The 18,939-nt window shown below is 30.5% G+C and overlaps 2 protein-coding genes and 1 long non-coding RNA gene across 3 annotated transcripts; 1 reads left to right on the forward strand and 2 right to left on the reverse strand.

Moving 5' to 3' along the window:
* Positions 1-600: 600 nt before the first annotated feature.
* On the reverse strand, positions 601-3,566 carry LOC101254899 (LEAF RUST 10 DISEASE-RESISTANCE LOCUS RECEPTOR-LIKE PROTEIN KINASE-like 1.1). Its single transcript, XM_010322509.4, has 2 exons — positions 3,058-3,566; positions 601-2,984 (listed from the first exon to the last, which is right to left on the reverse strand). Exon 2 carries the CDS (start codon positions 2,920-2,922, stop codon positions 2,050-2,052), a length of 873 nt encoding a protein of 290 aa, XP_010320811.1. The 5' UTR covers positions 2,923-2,984; positions 3,058-3,566; the 3' UTR covers positions 601-2,049.
* LOC101255197 (F-box protein SKIP23-like) lies at positions 2,975-5,271 on the reverse strand. Its single transcript, XM_004239393.1, has 2 exons — positions 4,308-5,271; positions 2,975-3,198 (listed from the first exon to the last, which is right to left on the reverse strand). The coding sequence occupies exons 1-2, from the start codon at positions 5,269-5,271 to the stop codon at positions 2,975-2,977; spliced, it is 1,188 nt and encodes a 395-aa protein (XP_004239441.1).
* Positions 5,272-14,827: 9,556 nt separating this feature from the next.
* LOC104647308 (uncharacterized) lies at positions 14,828-15,671 on the forward strand. Its single transcript, XR_741365.4, has 2 exons — positions 14,828-15,172; positions 15,385-15,671. It is a non-coding gene; the product is annotated as an uncharacterized lncRNA (long non-coding RNA).
* The last annotated feature ends 3,268 nt before the right edge of the window (positions 15,672-18,939 follow it).

Genomic DNA, 18,939 nt, shown 5'->3' on the forward strand with positions numbered 1-18,939 from the left:
CAGATCTATAAGACACCCTTAACACTATTCAGACTAAAAAATAAGACTCTTATCTTAATTCAACTAGATCATAACAACTCATACAAGTTATTTTCTTATTTAATTAATATTTAATTACATGCTTGCCATTATAATTTCCATTATTCATATTAACTTACTATACATCTTTTACTTTCATAAATTAATCAATATATTTGAATTGATAAGCACTCCCATGATACATTATTTAGCACGGTTTCAAAAAATAAGAAAGTATTAGTTATTTGATCGTTAACAATAATAAAATTCTATAATAAAATAAAATATTTTCCTAAACTATATATTTACTACTCTATATAAACTATTTTAAATTGCATTACATTAGATTCTCAAAGTATTTTGAGTGCGAAAAATAGTCATATTAATGATGTAACTTGATGTTGAGTTCTTAAAAGATAAATCATATTATCTTGTTACGGCAAAAAAGTTCAAAATATTATTTTATATGAAAAAAAATTATTTTACTAACAAGGTTTTGATAATATTTTATTGATATAACGTTTAATTTCATATGTGCATTCATATATGAAAACAAACTGTCCCAATAATTTAGTGTTCAGATTCAGAGACAATGTTTTAATATTCAGATATTTATTCAGATTTACACATCTTAATATTTAAATGCGTATCCAAATTCAGACGTCTTAGTCTTAATGGAAATAAATGAGACCTTAATATTTAAATGCGTATCCAAATTCAGACTAAACAAGTTATCATAGTGACATTTGTTACAGTCATCAGAGAGTTCCCATTCTACTAGAAATCCGGAAGTAAAAAAGCTGTCATCTACTGTTGGGTGAATTGGCAATTGGAGAAGTGAACAGTTGATAGTAAGATTGCCTGCTGGAAGGACTTCATCGTCATCTCAGGGAAGATTGTAGTATATGTTAAAGCCTTTACAACCATTGTACATTTTATAACCAGCAAAATGCTCGTTGTTCTTCCGGGTACTACTAGCACTGTTGCATCTGTAAAAATCACTCATAAAGATTTGGAGAATTTTGAAAGATATAGACGGAGAATCTGGAAGGGAGATATTTTTGTTAAAAGCCTGGCACTTGTTTTTCCTCAATATAGTTTGAAGCTTCGGGTCCACGATCAACACTGTATAATTAAACGGCACGCTTATAGCATCATACCAATCTCCTCCAGGAAGCAACTGGATTCTTGGGTATTGTTTAACATCACAACCAGAAATGGACATATTCCACAGTCAGGTTGTGTTAGAAGAGTGAAAGGAAAGTTCAAGTTAGTAAGATTTCCACATGAAAAGAACTTTGGACAAGTTGAATCATTTGTCCCCTTTGCCTGAACTAAAATCAGAAGAAGAGATAGAATAAAGCAAACAAAAGAAGAAGCCAAAGACATATTGAATCGATACTGCAAGAAGAGGAAAAAGAGCTGAAGATTTGTGAATTGCAACTCTAGCTAAACAGACTATCTTATAGGATCAAGTTCCATTACTAGTCGTTATCTTATTCATATATATTTATAAAAAAGAAACTCTATGTACAACCAAACGTATACGAAGTGTCAGACTTATTGAGAAAAAGAAAGGAAAAGTAAAAAGGAAATTTCCATTGTACCTTCTCGTAAACAACCAAACGTATAAGAGGGGTCAGACTTATTGGGAAAAAGATAAGTGACGAAGAATGGAAATCTTTACATTACCTTTTCTAGCCATCAACACCAGTAGGAAGACTTTAACTTGTTGACTCTGTGTACTAACGGAGACCAACATCTCTGGTAATGAAGACTTCAACTGTATAAATAAAAGCACAGTTGTCTGAAAGTCAAATGGTTTGCAGATACATCAAATGTATGGTGAATAGTGCACTTGTAGTTGCACAGATTTCTAATGCGGTATACAAGTTAAACTTTTATAGAAATTAAAAATTGCATCACTTACACTCATAGTACATAGCTCAAGAAACTTCTCACAGTAGTACATTTTGCAGTCTCCCAAAATATACATAAAAGTGACAAAGAAACGGATTACAGAAATCTTAACTACTGTGTACACGTTCTATCAGAGCAAGTAGTCCATTTATCAGTCACAGAATTTGAAGAAGGCAGTGATTTAACTTTCTTCAACAAAAAAATATCTTTTGATTCAGGGAAAGGAGGAGGAACTACTATTTTAGATTCATTGGCATTGAGATTAGTCTGAATCTCCTTTAGAGTATCCAAAACTTCAACCGTAGTAGGCCTCATGTTCCAATCTGTCTGCAAGCACAGAAAAGCCAGCTCAGCCACTGAAGTAGTCATTTCCCGAGTTTTGATATCTGAATCGAACCCCAGGGATGGATCAATCAGCTTGTTAACAGCAGATTTTACAATCTTGTTCATTGCATAGTTAGCCAAATTGATCTCTTGGCTATGTCTGTTCATATCCATAGCCGGCATTGATGAAATGAGCTCAACAAGGACCACCCCGAAGCTATAGACATCGCTTTTACTAGTCAGCTGGTAACATTCATGATACTTTGGATCAATATAGCCAGAGGTACCCCGGGGTGTGGTTGAAATATGAGAGACATCGTTTGGGAAGAGCCTTGAAATCCCAAAATCTGCAACTTTAACACTAAAGTTGTGGTCAAGGAGTATGTTATTAGTCTTGACATCACAGTGTATTACATCAGAAGCATGCAGGTAAGCCAATGCACCAGCAGTTTCTATGGCAATGTTCATGCGGATTGGCCAGGTAAGTGATCCGTCCTTCGCTCTGTTACGATGAAGGTGATCAGCAAGAGTGCCATTAGGAATATATTCATAGACAAGGAGTAGTTCACGGCTTCGCGTTGAAGTGCATCCATAGAGGGTGACAAGATTGTTGTGCCTTAGTCTAGTTAGGATATCAACTTTGTTTACAAACTGCTCCATTCGCTTGCAGTTGTGCTCGTAGAGGCGCTTTACAGCAATTTCCTGTTCATCTTTATGTTTTCCTGTTCATCAATGAAAAAGAATTAGCCACAAGAAGAAACAGTTGATGCATAGCCATATTCAGAAGTTTCTCACCATAGTAAACAGTTCCATAACCTCCATCTCCAAGTACTCTAGAGGAATTGAAATCATCGGTGGCCTCTTCAAGTTCTGAATAAGAGAAAACTGAGATACCAAAGTATATACTGCCTCCCTCAACATCATGGTTAAAGATATCTGTGTAAAGTTACGGGTATTATTACTGGTACTGATGCATTTGTAGAAGCTTATTATATTAATCATATGGAAAGACATAAAAGGAGAGCATGGAAGGGAGAAATTTTTGTTAAAAGCCTGGCACTTGTGTTGCGTCAACGTTGTTTGAAGCTTCGTGTCCCCAATCCAAACTGATGAATTATGCATCTGTAAAGCATAGTACCAATCTCCCTCAGGAAGCAGTCAGATTCTCGGATATGGTTTAGCATCACAATCTGATAAGAACATTATTCCACAGTCATGTTGTGTGGAAAGAGAGAAAGGAAATCTCAGGTCAGTAAAATTTCCACATGAAAAAACGACTTTGGACAAGTCGAATAAGTTCTTCCATTTGCCTGAACTAACATCATAAAAACAGATAGAAGGAAGCAAAATAAAGAAGAGGCAAGATCCGACCTGCTGAGGATTCAACAGCCTCTTCTGTGTTCTGAAAGTGTATAATATTCTTGTGCCATTGCGTTAAGTTAACTGTTTGAAACAGATATGGTATGATATGCTTGAAAATAAAGTAGCAAACCTGCTACAACAACTGCAAGGTATATATCGGCGGCAGTGATTTAACTTGTTTCAACAATAACATAACTGCATATTTTTTAATATGTATGAATCATAAGTGCAGCTTCAAGTATAACGTTGCTCTGTTTCTTTTTCTCATCTGATTCTGTCATATTTTTTAAAAAAAGTTAATGCTTTACCTAGAGCAAATGGAATTCATTGGCTGGAGTAATTAAATACATTCTCGACTGAATTTACTATCAGGTATGCATACAGTACAAGTAGTTTCTTGATTAGAAAACAGAGTTCATCAGACTTTTTTTTACTTTTAATAATATTTATATCGATGCTAATTTAGAGGAGTCTTCAATGTATGAAATAACATTGTATATAGCATGCAAAAATGGATTAAAGAAAATAAGTTTAATTTAAATAAGAAGAATTACAAAACAGAAAGAAAGCTAGGAAATAGAAAATAGTTACGTAGAATGGAAATAACACTAAAGAAAATAGTCAAGCAACAAAAGGAGTGTTGAAGATCCATATAGGTGGAGTAAATCTGTGATACGATTCACCAGTATAGTGAGGCTCGATTGTATCATCAAGCAAGTTATATATGCCCATGTCCTTGCCGCCTCCTTTTTCAATACAATAGTAGGCGCAATAACAATCATCAGTAAAATATATATGATTAGCCTTGCACCCATACTGTTGAACATCGTCAACAGCCAGAGAGGCACTAAATCCGAGGAAAAGTGATGTGTTGCCCAAATCATTAACCTCATCATAACTCTCATTATCAACATCAACCTTAAAAACAATAAATTCTTCGACACCATAGGTGTTTGTTTCTGGGTGTGGAAAAATTCCATCTCGAGTGATGACAAATAGTTCACCTTGAGAATGCACAATGTAGAGATGCATTCCACAGATAAACTCAGAGGGAACGCCTTGAAACATCCTTCCAATAGTTGGTTCTAATCCTCCTCTAAAGTCCAATATAACAACGCGTCCTCGAACATCAACCCCATAAAACCGTCCATCATGCCATGTTACATCAGAATAAGTTGCTATGCGAGTTTCAACAGTGATAAAAGCATTTTTTCCAGGTTTCCAATAGGCTAATGTATGAGGAACTCCTTGACTAATCATTAAAATATAATCGTCGTCGTCAGTGTTGTTATGAGGATCTGAAGAAAGCACCGCTTTTTGAACATAATGCTCACAGTAACCGCGTTCATCATCAAAATTGAAACCTTTCAATGTGTTCATATGAGGTAATTCGATAATAGCACGAGAATTAAGATGGAACAAATTCATATTACCTTCCCCATCTGCTGTGAAAAGCCACCCTGGAATTCCAACACCCAAACATTGTTTTCCAGCAAGCTCTGGAAAATTCATGGTGTAAGTAATGCCGTTTGTTAAGTCGAAAAACTCACGGTTTTCTTCATCCCCTTCCTTCTCTGCGAGCATCAATAATGGAACTGGAACTCCAATCAACAATGGAACTGGAACTCCAACTTTCTCCGCAACCATGATTGTAAGTACCAAACTTTGATTTGATGATGAATAATCAAAACCTAATCCCCTTTTATAACAAATCAAATCCTAATTTGGTCTGTCTTAGGTTTACTACATACTCTTTTATTTTCACATTCATAAACCGACTCATATCGGGTTAAGGCCAAAGAGAATGAGTTTTTTTTTTTTTCTCTCACCTAATTGTAAAGGGAGTGTGCATCATTTGGATTAAATCAAAAAATTTAACTATAATTAATTTTTTGGATTCTTGATTTAGTTTTGGATTTATAACTTACTTTGTTTGATTTTTCGGTTTGATTTCGAATTTAGAAAAATGAAAATCAGAAAAAACTGAATTATATTATAATTGATGTATTTATAAATATTGTATTTTACGTTTTAATTTATTTTTAAATAAATATATATTTAAGAAATTCAATATTATATGTATAGATATTTTTTTAAAAATTACAAATATAACTTTGTTATATATCCAATTATTGATATAACCGATTAAGTAAATCGAAAAAATCCAAACCAAAAAGAAAAATACTATTCTTTTTTAAACACATTAAAAAAAACAGTCATTCTTTTTTCTTTCTTTTTTTTTAAAAAAAGGGAATATATAATTGATATTTTAAATATTATTTTCCTTATATATTAACTTATAGTAAGACCCAAAAAAGATTATAATTAAATTTTTACCTTTTCTTTGACTTAGCAAGACTTTAGCATATTTTTATGTCACGATCCAAAACCGGGCCGCGACTGGCACCCACACTTACCCTCCTATGTGAGCGAACCAACCAATCTAACCTTAACGTTTCAATGCAGTAACAACAGAAAATAATGCGGAAGACTTAAACTCATTAGTAAAATCAATAATCAACTTCTATAACTCAAAAACTTATCATTATCCCCAGAATCTGGAAGTCATCACCACAAGAACATCTACAATCAAATGACTAAACTAAGAGTATTCTAGAAGCTAAAAATACATAAGAAGCTAGTCCGTGCCGGAGGTTCAAGGCATCAAGACATGACGGAGGAGATCCAGTCCAAGCTAGAAGCGTTAGCTCACCCTGAAGATCCGGTGTGACGAAGACTGGCTTGAATTACTGTTGAGTCGAAGATGACGGCACGTTTGCTGCATTCCACAATTAAACAAGAAGAAAACAATAAAAGTAGGGGTCAGTACAAACACGGGTACTGAGTAGATATCATCGGCCAACTCAAAATAGGGAACAGTATATATCAAGTATTATCATAAATCAACTATAAAACTCAACATGTAACAACAACAAGTACTATAATCATCAATAAGTACCATCAAATTCACACATGAGGACTCAAGCCCCAATACCATACTCATTTGGGAATCATGTTCGTTAGATTGAGTATATTAACATCTTTCAAGATTCATTATCTTTCCTCCTCTTGTATCGGTTCGTGACACTCCGATCCCCTACCACTATGTGTCGGTACGTGACACTCCGATCCCCTAATTCTATGTGTCGGAACGTGACACTCCGATCCCCTAATTCTATGTGTCGGAACGTGACACTCCGATCCCCTACATGTGTCGGAACGTGACACTCCGATCCCCTACATGTGTCGGAACGTGACACTCCGATCCCCTACATGTGTCGGTACGTGACACTCCGATCCACTAAATCTATGTGTCGGAACGTGACACTCCGATCCACTAAATCTATGTGTCGGAACGTGACACTCCGATCCACTAATATCATTCTGTAAATCATCAAGCCTTCTCTATACCAAGGCACCCTCAATCCCATTACTTTAATTCATCAAGCCTTTTTCTATACCAAGGCATCATCATTAATAATGTATATTAAAGTTTCTTTTCAAGATTTGGGATTCAATAGCTTCATCATGCTTATTTATTCATAATTACATAATCACATCATTCATTCAAGCATACAATTAAGCATATAGAAGGGTCTACAATACTACTAACACATATCATTCACTATTAAGAGTTTACTACGAATAACATGAAATAACCATAACCTACCTCCACCGAAGATTAGAAATCAAGCAAGCAAGTTCCCAAAGCTTTGTTCTTCTTCTCGTTTCTCCTCTTTCTCGTTCGTTTCTCTTTCTTTTTCTGTCTCTCTTTGTTCTTTCTATTTTTCTTATTCAACCCTCTTTCTTTTACCCTAATTAGTATATAATTAAGAATAAAAGGTGGCAATAATACCCCACTAATTAACTTAGAGTTACCTCTTTTAACCCCCAAGAATTTGAGTTATTAATATAAACCTACGAAATCTATAATTAAGGAAAGAATAGTCCAAAAACGTCCCTTAAAACTTCACCAGAAATCCGACTCTGCCTGGGATTTGCGCAACCTGTGACGGGCCGTCGTGCCTGCGACAGTCCGTCCTGCAGGTCGTCGCAGAGTTCAGAGACCCAAATTTCCACCAAGGGTCTGTGACGGTCCGTCACACCTGTGACGGTCCGTCCTGCCATTCCGTCACAAAGTTCAGAGAGTTGATTTTCAGTACCCAATTTCAGATTTTCCAAGTGTTTTGAAACGTTAGATCACGACGGTCCGTCACACCTGTGACGGTCCGTCCTGCCATTCCGTCACAAAGTTCAGAGAGTTGATTTTCAGTACCCAATTTCAGATTTTCTAAGTGTTTTGGGACGAGACCCCCTCGACGGTCCGTCGTGCCCATGACGTTCCGTCGTGGGGTCCGTCGCTTCTGCCAATTTTTCCAGAATTGAAGTCTGTTGCTCAAAACGACTAAACGGGTCGTTACATTTTAGTTATCGAGTATTGACTTAGCACATATTTAAATAATATATAAATGATAATTTTGCTTTGAAAAAATACATCGAGAAAATAAATAATACTAATAGCAAAAATATATTAGAAGTTAACATAACATGTGAGAAAACTACCAATAAGAGAAAGAATAAAACATTGTCAAGACGTACACATCATATCTCGTATTATACTATAAGCATGAAGCTCCATAGTTGAAAGTTGAATTACAAAATAATTATTTAGGAAATAATTTTTTATTGACAAACAACAAAGTAAACAAATAATTAAATAAAATTTAAATATTTCAATTAACATAAAAAGAAGAAAGATTATTTTTTGGGGTTTTAATTAAATTAAATCAAATTAAACAAAGGTTAGCCTAAATACAAAAATAAATGTGACAATTATATAAATCTCATAGTTTTGAAAATATAATTTATCTTTGATAAGTTTCTAATTACATTAATCCATTAAAAATTAAAAAAATAAAATACGATAATATGTAGCTCGGATACATTAAATATTATCTTGGATACATTAATACGTAGCTCACATACATTAAAAACTGACTCGAATAAATTAATATATAGCTCAAATACATTAATATGCAGCTCAAATACATTAAAATGTTTATTCATAACACTAATATGCAGCTCGGATAAATTAAAAAAAATAAGGAAGTTAAATTTTTTTAAAGTAATAGAGAATAATGTAAATAAATGAAATAAAAAGTGTGTATTTTTATAATTTATCTAAAATAAAATCAATAAAAAAAGGGAAATTTTTTAAAATGTCAATATTTTAGCATTTAAGAGGACTCATTAGCAACAATTTCAATATTTAGTAAAAATGTCATTTTAGTTTGTTATGTATATTTTTATTATTTATTTTTATTTAAAGAATATAATTATTTAATAACAAAAAGGAGAAAATTAAGGGGGGAATATTTCAAAAAAAGGCAAGCATCCTTAATTTTTTCATCAGTTACATTTTCAAATTAAATTTCAATTTTGTTTTTTTTTTCCAGAATTTTACCTTTTTAAAATTATATTCATTCCACAATATATTCTATTTATATTTATTATAGTTTTTTATTAGTTTGTATTCATTTCAATAGGTATGCCGAATTTATCTATATAGTCATTTAAGAAATATATTTGTATTTTCATATATTTTTTTCCTATGTAGTTATTTTTTTTCTTCAAAAATCCTGTATGTATTCATTTCAATATGTATTTTATTTGTATTTCTATTTATTCTAGTTTTTATTTAGAATTTTGTATAATAATATATAAAATACAAAAAATTAGTATGATGAAAAAGTGAATGAAATATAAAATTGAAAAGAAATAATTGAATATTTGGTGTACTCATTCTTAAAAAAAAACCACATAACTAGTTGACATACCTCTAGAATAAATACAAATTAGAAAAAAGTATAAAATTCAGTTGACATACCTTTGTTAGTTTGTATTCATTCCAATATGTATGTCAAATAAAATGTAGCTATTTAAGAGATACATTTGTATTCGTATATATTTTCACTATGTATTTATTTTTCTTTTCAAAATCTTGTTTCCTTTTCTAAGTCGTATTCATTTCAATATGTCTATTACATTATTCGAATACAAATAAACTAATAGAAAGTTGTTCTTCTTATAAATAAAATACATAACTAGTTGACATACATTTGGATGAATACAAATTAGGGACAAATACAAGATTAATAAACCATGCAACATGAAATTTTTAATAAATATAAATATTGATAGTATACATAGTGATTTGAATACAAATTAAACAAAGCATACCAAATTCTAAAAAAGACTATAAATTCAAAACAAACTAATAGAAAATTGTTCGACAACTATCCGATTTTCGTCGTCTTTTTCAAGATCCTCACGAGTAGACAAAAATTCTACATTTGCGTTCTGAATTGGAGAAAGGTTTTGCACACCAATGAGTCTTGCAAATGTTTTTACCCTCTTTCTTCACTCATTTTAGCAGTGGATCATACATTATACACTATTTGTTAAATAATAAATAAATTAAAGGATGAAAAGTCACCAGAAATTGGTTGATTAAGATGAATACCTCTAGTAAGCCTCTTGGATTCAGCCATTGGAGAGTAAATCATAACGGAAATTGAAAAATACAAACAATTTTTTTTTAAGATTTAAACAAAAATAAAATTAGAAAAGAAATCTGAAAATAGGATTCTTGTTAATTCAATTTTGGATTAAAAAAACAACCAAAATATATGGCAAAAAAATATTTGCAACTTGAATGTTGGAGGAAAATAAAAAAAGATAACCATGAGAGTGAAAAAAATTAAATGGGAGAGAGAATTAATAATTTGAAAAGATAAATATGAGAGAGAATGATTTTTTTTTTCTAAAAAAAGGATATATAGAATTAATTGAAAAAGAGAGATAAAATAGGAAGAAAATTGGGACACATAAATTTTTTAAAATAATAACATTTTTGACATTATTGCTAATATTTATAAAATATGGATATTTTTACTAAATATGTTATTTATTTTGACTAGTTTACTAATTTTTTCATAAAAAAATGTAAAGGAGAGGAGAGATTAATTTTGCCCAAGTTTAGATTGCTGGCCCATTCTTCCATCTGTTCCTTTGGACTGGAAAAAAGGGCACAGCATATACTCTCTTTTAATTAGCAATATATAACCTTTTTTTATTTTTATAACAAAAAAAAAAGATTTTTAAAAATGACAAATTTTGGCCCTTATGACCCACGTTAATATATGAGAAATAATTTAATTTTAAATTAATTATTTTTTAAAATTAATGACAACATGTCGCAGTTATAAACGTAAGTGGGACTTTGTTCCCTTTTTTTTTCTCTTCTTTTTTCATATACACGTTTTGTTTAATTGGTGAATATTTATTGATAATTTAAACATTTAATTCATTCTTCTTCGATCCTTATAAACAAAAGTGTTAAAAATTGATGTACTATTTTCTCTAGAAGATTTGTATGTTTTCACTTTTTATATTGTTGTTGATTTTTTAATTTTTTCAAGTTTCCACTGTTCTTTTCCCCTTGCAATATCAAATATAGTAATTGTGAACTCTATTTGCTATTTGGATGTACTTGGTGATGGTTGTTGCATGCAACTTCTTCCCTCACAAATCGATTGTCCTGCTTGTTTATTTAGTTAATCAGACGTAGATTCAAGATTTAAAAATTACGAAAGGCAAGTCCATATATTGGTTAAATTTTGTGAAAGTTTTTATAGAATTATGTACTAATGATAAATATAAATAAGATGATATTGAATCGACAAAGTTGACAATGTAGTTTGAAGGTAATGAGTACCGCGATACACATATATACATAATTTTTTTACTTAAGCAGAAAAATTATTAAAAATATCATAGACTTTACTTGTAAAATTATATTGAGTGTATATTGTTGTTGTTAAAAGGAGTAAAATTCTCTTAAGGAGTGTTTTTCTTATAAATAACCTTATACATGCGAATTCAAATCAATCAGGCTTCACATTATCGGATACTAGATATTAATAAAGAAAAAATTAAAACATGTAATTAACAAGTGAGATGCTCTCCAAGAAAAATAAAGGAAAATGCGATATTTATGGCCCATTACATTTGCTCATCTGCTTAGTAAAATGTATACTCATTATGTATATAGGTAGTTTATATTATATACAATATATAAAATCGAAGCGTATATTTTGACCATATTAGTACACTAGATGGCTATATATTTACACAAATTACAATAAAAAATATAATTTTAAGTTTTCTTGTGAACTTTTACTTTTCTTTATTTGTTGAATGAGAGAGATGAGCTAGGGAGGGAGGGAGATACAGTCTAAGTAAAAATTATTGGATTCGTCTGAAAAGTCACATTTCATTGCAGATCCGCCCTTGTGAATAGGTCAATTATATGATGACTAGAAACAAAACACAAGGTTTATCCATTTTGTGTACGTAAAAGAGTCTTCATAATAAAACTAGAATCACATATTTTACATGATAACAACTAAAACAACTTTAGTACATAATAATCAAATAAGCTTGAAGGAATACCTCAGTAGAAAAAATTATCTATTTTTTATTAATAAATATTACGGGAGGCAATTGGGCAGGTAAGGTCAAATTTGGGCGGAACATAATGAGTTCAAGACAACAATCGGGTCAAGACTCAATCCAGTTCAAATTTGCTTAGGTCAAAATGGATTATATTACAGGTCAAGACCCAACCCAACCCAATTTTTACTAAGATTAATTTGTAAATATGGCAAGTGGGATTGGGAGAGGGAGGAGAGGTGTGCGACAAAGGGAGAAAGTGGCAGAGAGGTGAATTTTGTATGTATATAGGTTAAATAATTGTATATTTTTTATATATATATATATATTTGTATATTCTAGCAAATTATATATATATATATATATATACAAATGTGACTAATTATACAAACTCGAAGTTAGGTTGCATAATTAATGAATAATGTTAGCCTCGGGTGGTAATTATACCAATCTATAGCTATAATGAGTAACTAAATAGTATAAATTTGCTTAACCGCGTAATTTTCCCTAATTTATAACTCTAGCGTGTTTCTTAATACTAATATTTATGTAATCATTTTAAAAAATTTGTGGTCAATAAAATTGGGTTACACACGTAATGCACGTGCCCGGAAGTAATATTTAAATAAGCTTGAAGAAATACCTCAGTAATAAAAAAATAATCTATTTTTCTAATTATTAAAGACTAGGGGCGTCATTTGAGCGGATTAGGTCAAATTTGAGCAGATCATAATTGGTTAAGACAACAATCGGGCCAAGACTCAATCCAGCCCAAATTTGCTTTGTTCAAAATGGATTAGGTAATGTATTACATAACGGATCAAGACCCATCCAACTCGATTTGTACTAAACTTAATTTGTTTTACTTGTTCTTTTAAAATATTTTAGTACTTATTAAAATTATTATTTTTCTTTATTATAGCTATGTAGAACAGACCAAATAAAAAAAATTAAGAAATATTTTGATATTATTTTTTATTAGTCAATTTTGAATTACATATCAATTCAACTTTTAATGGACCTATTAAAAACAAAATTCCTGATGTGCATCTCCAATTCGTGGTTAAATTACTTATAAATATCATAATTTTACGATAATCCATCGTTAACTGACTATATTAGAAGTGAATTACCACAAAACATCTAAGAACCAATTTTAAATCTACATTTTTTTGCACTAGATAAGCCACACTTTTTTAATGAAAATGTTTTCCTCTAATTTGTACAGAACAATTTCTATACATATATCATCTAAGTTGTTCAGACTCTCTAAAAATATTATCATAATCATTTCAAATCATGAAATACACTTTCTTAAGGATCCGACACACACACATGTCAACATTCTTTAAGAGTCTGAACAACTACTATTTCATTCCCCTACCCCGAGCAAGGCCCAGAAGCCCCATTCTTTTCTTGATCAGACCAACTCATACCCCTCTAGCCCGAGCAAGGTCCAAAAGCCCCATGCCTTTCTTGATCGGACCAACTCATACCGACGGAATAGCCTAAGCAAAAGCAACAACAGCAGCAGGGAAGAGGCATAGAAACCCAATGAACCACATAGATATAACATTTTCAGGAAGGAACATCCCCATGGCTACAATTATCGCGCAAGCAGCTGCTACGCTGCCTGTTTTCTCAGCAACGGCAGATGCAGCAGCTACCCGTTTAGTTTTCTTGCGTTTCTTACTCAACCACATCCCGAGAAATGTGGCAATAAATCCAACAGCATTAGCTGCCACCACAACATTTAGTCCTCGAAGAGACCTCGAGGATGTTGTGGTGGCAGATACATAAGCCATTAGGGAAACAGCTGCCTGCCCTGTTATTCCAAGTGTGATTTCCATCAATCTCGTTGAGAATTCTCTCGACGAGTGAGAAATCACAATTTTATTAGTTGTTGTTGGCAATGCATTTGTGAAATTCATCGCAATTGTCTCCTCAGCATCGATCAATATTCGTATCTCTTCAACAACATTGTTCATCTGATGATTAATGCTCTGTTCATAAATCGAATTATTCTTAATACGGAACGAATTATTTTGAAAAATATAACCTTCGAAAGATGGATTTTCGAGTGTTGACATGATTAAATTTGATCAATAAAAAAAATGAAATAGTTTTTTTTTTTATATAATGAAGAATTTGTTAATAATATATGGATGATTTTATTTATAGTAGAAGAAGACATATTACCTCTGTAGATTCTTAGATTTTCCTGAAAATTTCTCATAAGTCAAATGATATTTTCAGTTGTTTCCTTTTTTTTTTTGGTTCAAGTGGTAAAGCCTTTCTAATAAAAGCGGACGGACTCTGTATTTAAGGAGATTCGAATTTGAAATTTTTTGATTGAGGATAAAAGAGTTAATACCAAAGATTATTTTTTTTATCTATTAAATAACAATAAAGATATTTTTAAGGGAATCAAACTATTAATCACACTAAAAAGAAATTTTCCGCACTAAACTATTAACCGAGAACACATTTAGGAAAAACTATACAAATTGAACCTATAACGCAAAGTACTTAGATAAATTAGACCCAACTCAATACATCTATCTTGATTAGACTCACAATCCGAACTATTTATTTGATTGCCCCCCTTGTTATATTCACTCACACTATCCGAGTGTATATATATTACTCTGATGGTAATTATATATTTGATAGTACAAAATAATAATTTAATGATTTTTTCATTGAAATATAGAGTTGTCAAAATGAGCTGATTCAATTTTAATGAGCTAGAGAGTTAAATGAAACTTATCAATCAAATTGTAAATTCCTCCCATTTTCTATGCAATTGCCCAGACACATAAAAGTTTTTCTTTGCTTCCTTCGTAAGTTTCCTCCACAATTACCCAGAAATTCAACCAAAATATCTTGTTAGGCCCAGAAAATCAATTCACATTCCTCTGTGTGAACTCAAATAAATTTTCGGCTGCACTTACTTATAATTGAGATCTGAACTCATTTTGCAGAAAAACACAATATATCTTTTACATTTTCTACGATGAAGCAAAGAGATGAGGTAATTTTATTTTTGGTGTCGTCAGTCGATGAAGATCGACTAACGACAGCAAAAATCGTTACAATAACTTCTAGTTTAGCAACACTGATGCCTTTTCTTCCTTACGAATACATAGGACAAGATCGATTTCCTGTATTTATTCAGACAGGAAATCGATCTTTTTTCCATGTATTCGTAGTTTATCTAATGATATCTTTTGCTACTTCTTTCAGTGCTTTGTATTTGCTGAGGAAATACCCAAACGCAGCTAAGTTCTGCAAAAACTTCTCCATCACTTGCTTGATGTTCGCCATGGCTTTTGCTGCATTTTGCTTTTTGTAGATTCGAAATTTTTTTATTTGTACCTACGTATGTGATTTATGTTAAAGTTACTCAACTCATATGAAGTTTTCCTAGCTTGTTTTTTTCTTGATTATAATAATATATATATATATATATATATATATATATATATATATATATATATATATATATCAAAAATATTTTACCTTTTCGAGTATTATCTTTGTTTTTTGGATGGTTAATTCTTTTTGCGTTTCAATATATATGGACGATATAATATCGTTGTGATCAGGGGCGGATTCAAGTTGGATTTGGGGGTTCATTTGAATTTCCTCGGCAAAAAAATATACGATATATATAAGGTAAATTTTTTATATTTTTGTAGATGTATTTATATTGAACCCCTCAATAATAAATAGAAATAGATGTCTCAGTGACAAGTCGCCTACATATTAGCTTGAAAAAAAAATGTCAACAAGCACTGTGCCCCACAAGATAGTGTCACGTAAGCCTAAAAGGGATGGAAAATTATTTATAAAATAAGGTCAGGGGGTAACAGGACCTTAGTATAGTATAATTGTGTCTTGAGATTTCGGGCATAGGTTGGGAGGGTATTTGTGCATTTTCCCTCTTAAAAAAAAGCTAAAAATGTAGTTTTAAACCCAAAAAAAAATTCAAAAATCTTATTTCGAAAGACTTATTTACATGTTTATATTTTTATTTTTCAAACTCCTGAACGGAAATCATAAGTCCGCCACTCATTGTGATCAATTAATGGGACTTGGCCGAAAAGTGTTCTTGCATGTATCACTAACTCGAATAGTCCCCTTTTTATGACATTTTAGTCATTTTTAATGGCTCTTATAATTATGAGCATTATGAAGTGAAAAAGAGAAAAAATTGTACCGACATTTGGAGATGTAAAGATCAAGGCAAAGTTTGTACTTATACAATATTGATGTCGATTTTTTTTTTTTACAATAATTACGATAAATTATATTTAAATGTAAAAGAAAAATTGAGTAACGTTCATTAAAAAAAAATTAAAAATAAAGAGAGACTAACCAGATAAAGAGATTAAAGAAGTGGCTAGCAAAAACAATCAACAAAGCCTTCTCCATATTAAGTACTTAAGTTTATTAAGCAAAGTAGTATATTTTTTACTCTTCAAGTGTTTCTTAATTGTGACAATGTATATAGATAATATTGATTGATTATGAGTCGGTTTAAATTGACTTTGTAAAATTAATATTTAACTCAAAATAAAAGGTTAAACTGTTATGATTTTTCAAATCAAATTTATTTTTTATTTTTAACTTATTTTAAGTCATTTTTTTACCTTGTCAAATGTTTTTTAATTTATTTTAAGTTAATTTTTTGATTTAGTTAAAATTATTTATTATATTTATCAAACACTTTCAAAAGTTAGATTACTGATTTTTTTAAAAAAAATTGTTTTCTTCTTTTATAAATGTAATGTTCTAATTATGATTGATTTTATTTTATTTATGTTGGGAAGTAAAATAAATCCCCCCCCCCCCCCCCCTTAAATCTTTATAAATAAACAATGCTCTAATTAATTCTCAAGAATTCGAACTCATTATACTGTATAGATAGAATGTCCTAAAGTAATCATAGTATAGTATGAAAAATCACATACCTTTCATATTTTTTAATCAATAGATGTTTGCGATTAATCACAAATTTTAATTAAAATTTTTTTCATAAAGATTACTGGTCAATATTAGTAGTAACTAGTTACTTTTTAATATAGTCATTTCATATAGTACATACATTTTTTTTATGTCGAACATAAGTCTCTTTTGATTTAAATGAAATAACGGGTCTTATAATAAACAAGTACAAATTTATAGGTCAAATTTTACTTTTAAAAAATAAATTGAGACCGTGATTTCAAATATTAATACCAAATCATATGTTCAAACACCTTCGGAGATAAGTTTTAAAAATAAATAAATAAATAAATTTGAAGATTTACATTTAATAATTTTTTTAGCCCTAAAAAATTAAACCTTCGGAGGTAGGTTTTTTGACCTCTCTTGAGGTCATATTTTTTTTTGATGCCATTTTTACCCTCAATACCTGACCTAATTAATAAAAGAAAAAAAAACTCAATCCCACTTGAAAATGCTGGAAAAATCATGTTTATTTTTGGATCGTGACATATATATATATATATATATATATATATATATATATATATATATATATATATATATATATATATATATATATATATATAGCAACGACGATGAAGTAATTTATTGTATTTAGCGATATAACTTCATTTATATGTTACTAGGATTATAATGAAACCACTTGAGAGTTAGAGCCTGTTTGGCTCAGCTTAAAAGCTGGTCAAACTGACTTAAAAGCTGGTTTTTGACTTATTTAGCTGTTTGGCAATACTCAAAACAGCTTATTTTAAGTTAAAAAAAACTTATTTTAAGCCAAAAGTTAAAAGCTGGGGTTAGGGGTGCTTTTTTTTTTTAGCTTATAAGCTGTTTTAAGTTGACCACATTTTTATCTTTTTGTGCTTAATATTTTTATACAATCTCCAAATTACCCATATAACCCTAACATTTCTTTCTTCCATTTTTCCCTTTTCATGTTTGACATAACAACTTCAGCACTTTTATCCAAACGCATAACTGCTTATTTTAAAAATAAGTTTCAGCACTTTTAAAAGTACTTTTTTAAAGCTGCTTTTATTAAGCCCATCCAAACGGGCCCTTATACTAGTGACGAAGAGCCCGTACACCAAATATTTTTTTTATAGAAGTTAAGTTTTAGTAATTGATATTGATCTATTGATTTTAAGTTTTAAATTTGAATAAATTAAAGGTTCATGTTAGAATATCGGATAAATATTATTAATTTAATAATTTTAATTAATTCTGATTAAATAATATTAATTTTTTTTTATCTAAAATAAATTATACACATTTGTGTAGCAGTAAATCATCTTGTTTTTTTTCTTCTCAAAAATCATATATTTGTGGACACAGACTTTTATTTTCTAGAAGGACATATAACAAAATCATTGTTAATTCATACTTTGAAGATAAAGTTAAAGTGCATAGAGGAATGAAATAGGAGTGAGTTGAAAAAGGTACATGACCAATAGCACAAAGTACCATGATGTGTAGCAAAATAATTACAATCAAAATGTTCATAAATAGACTAAAGAAACAAATTAAGAGAGACTAATCACATGAAAAGATCAAACAAGTGACTAGCAAAAACAAATTCAATGAAGCCTTCCCCATATTAACTACTTAATAAAGTAAAATAGTATATATATATTTTATTTTATTTTAATTTGAAGTGAATCTTATGGTGACTATATATAGGACCATGTTCATTAAGTTCTTCAATTTTTCTAGTAATTGTGAAGTTTGTTTTCATCTTCACTTTGATTTCCTCTTTTTTTTTATATGTAATATTGTAATTATGATTAATTT

This window comes from Solanum lycopersicum, chromosome 5 (genome assembly GCF_036512215.1).
Source record: "Solanum lycopersicum chromosome 5, SLM_r2.1".
In the NCBI taxonomy this organism is placed as follows: domain Eukaryota; kingdom Viridiplantae; phylum Streptophyta; class Magnoliopsida; order Solanales; family Solanaceae; genus Solanum; species Solanum lycopersicum.

Excerpts from the sequence above, each read along its gene's own strand:
- LOC101255197 (XM_004239393.1), bottom strand. The coding sequence starts at position 5,271 with ATGGTTGCGGAGAAAGTTGGAGTTCCAGTTCCATTGTTGATTGGAGTT. Across the intron at positions 3,199-4,307 it reads AATCGAGCCTCACTATACTG|ATATCTTTAACCATGATGTT; the intron begins GTGAATCGTATC and ends AACTTTACACAG.
- LOC101254899 (XM_010322509.4), bottom strand. The coding sequence starts at position 2,922 with ATGGAGCAGTTTGTAAACAAAGTTGATATCCTAACTAGACTAAGGCAC.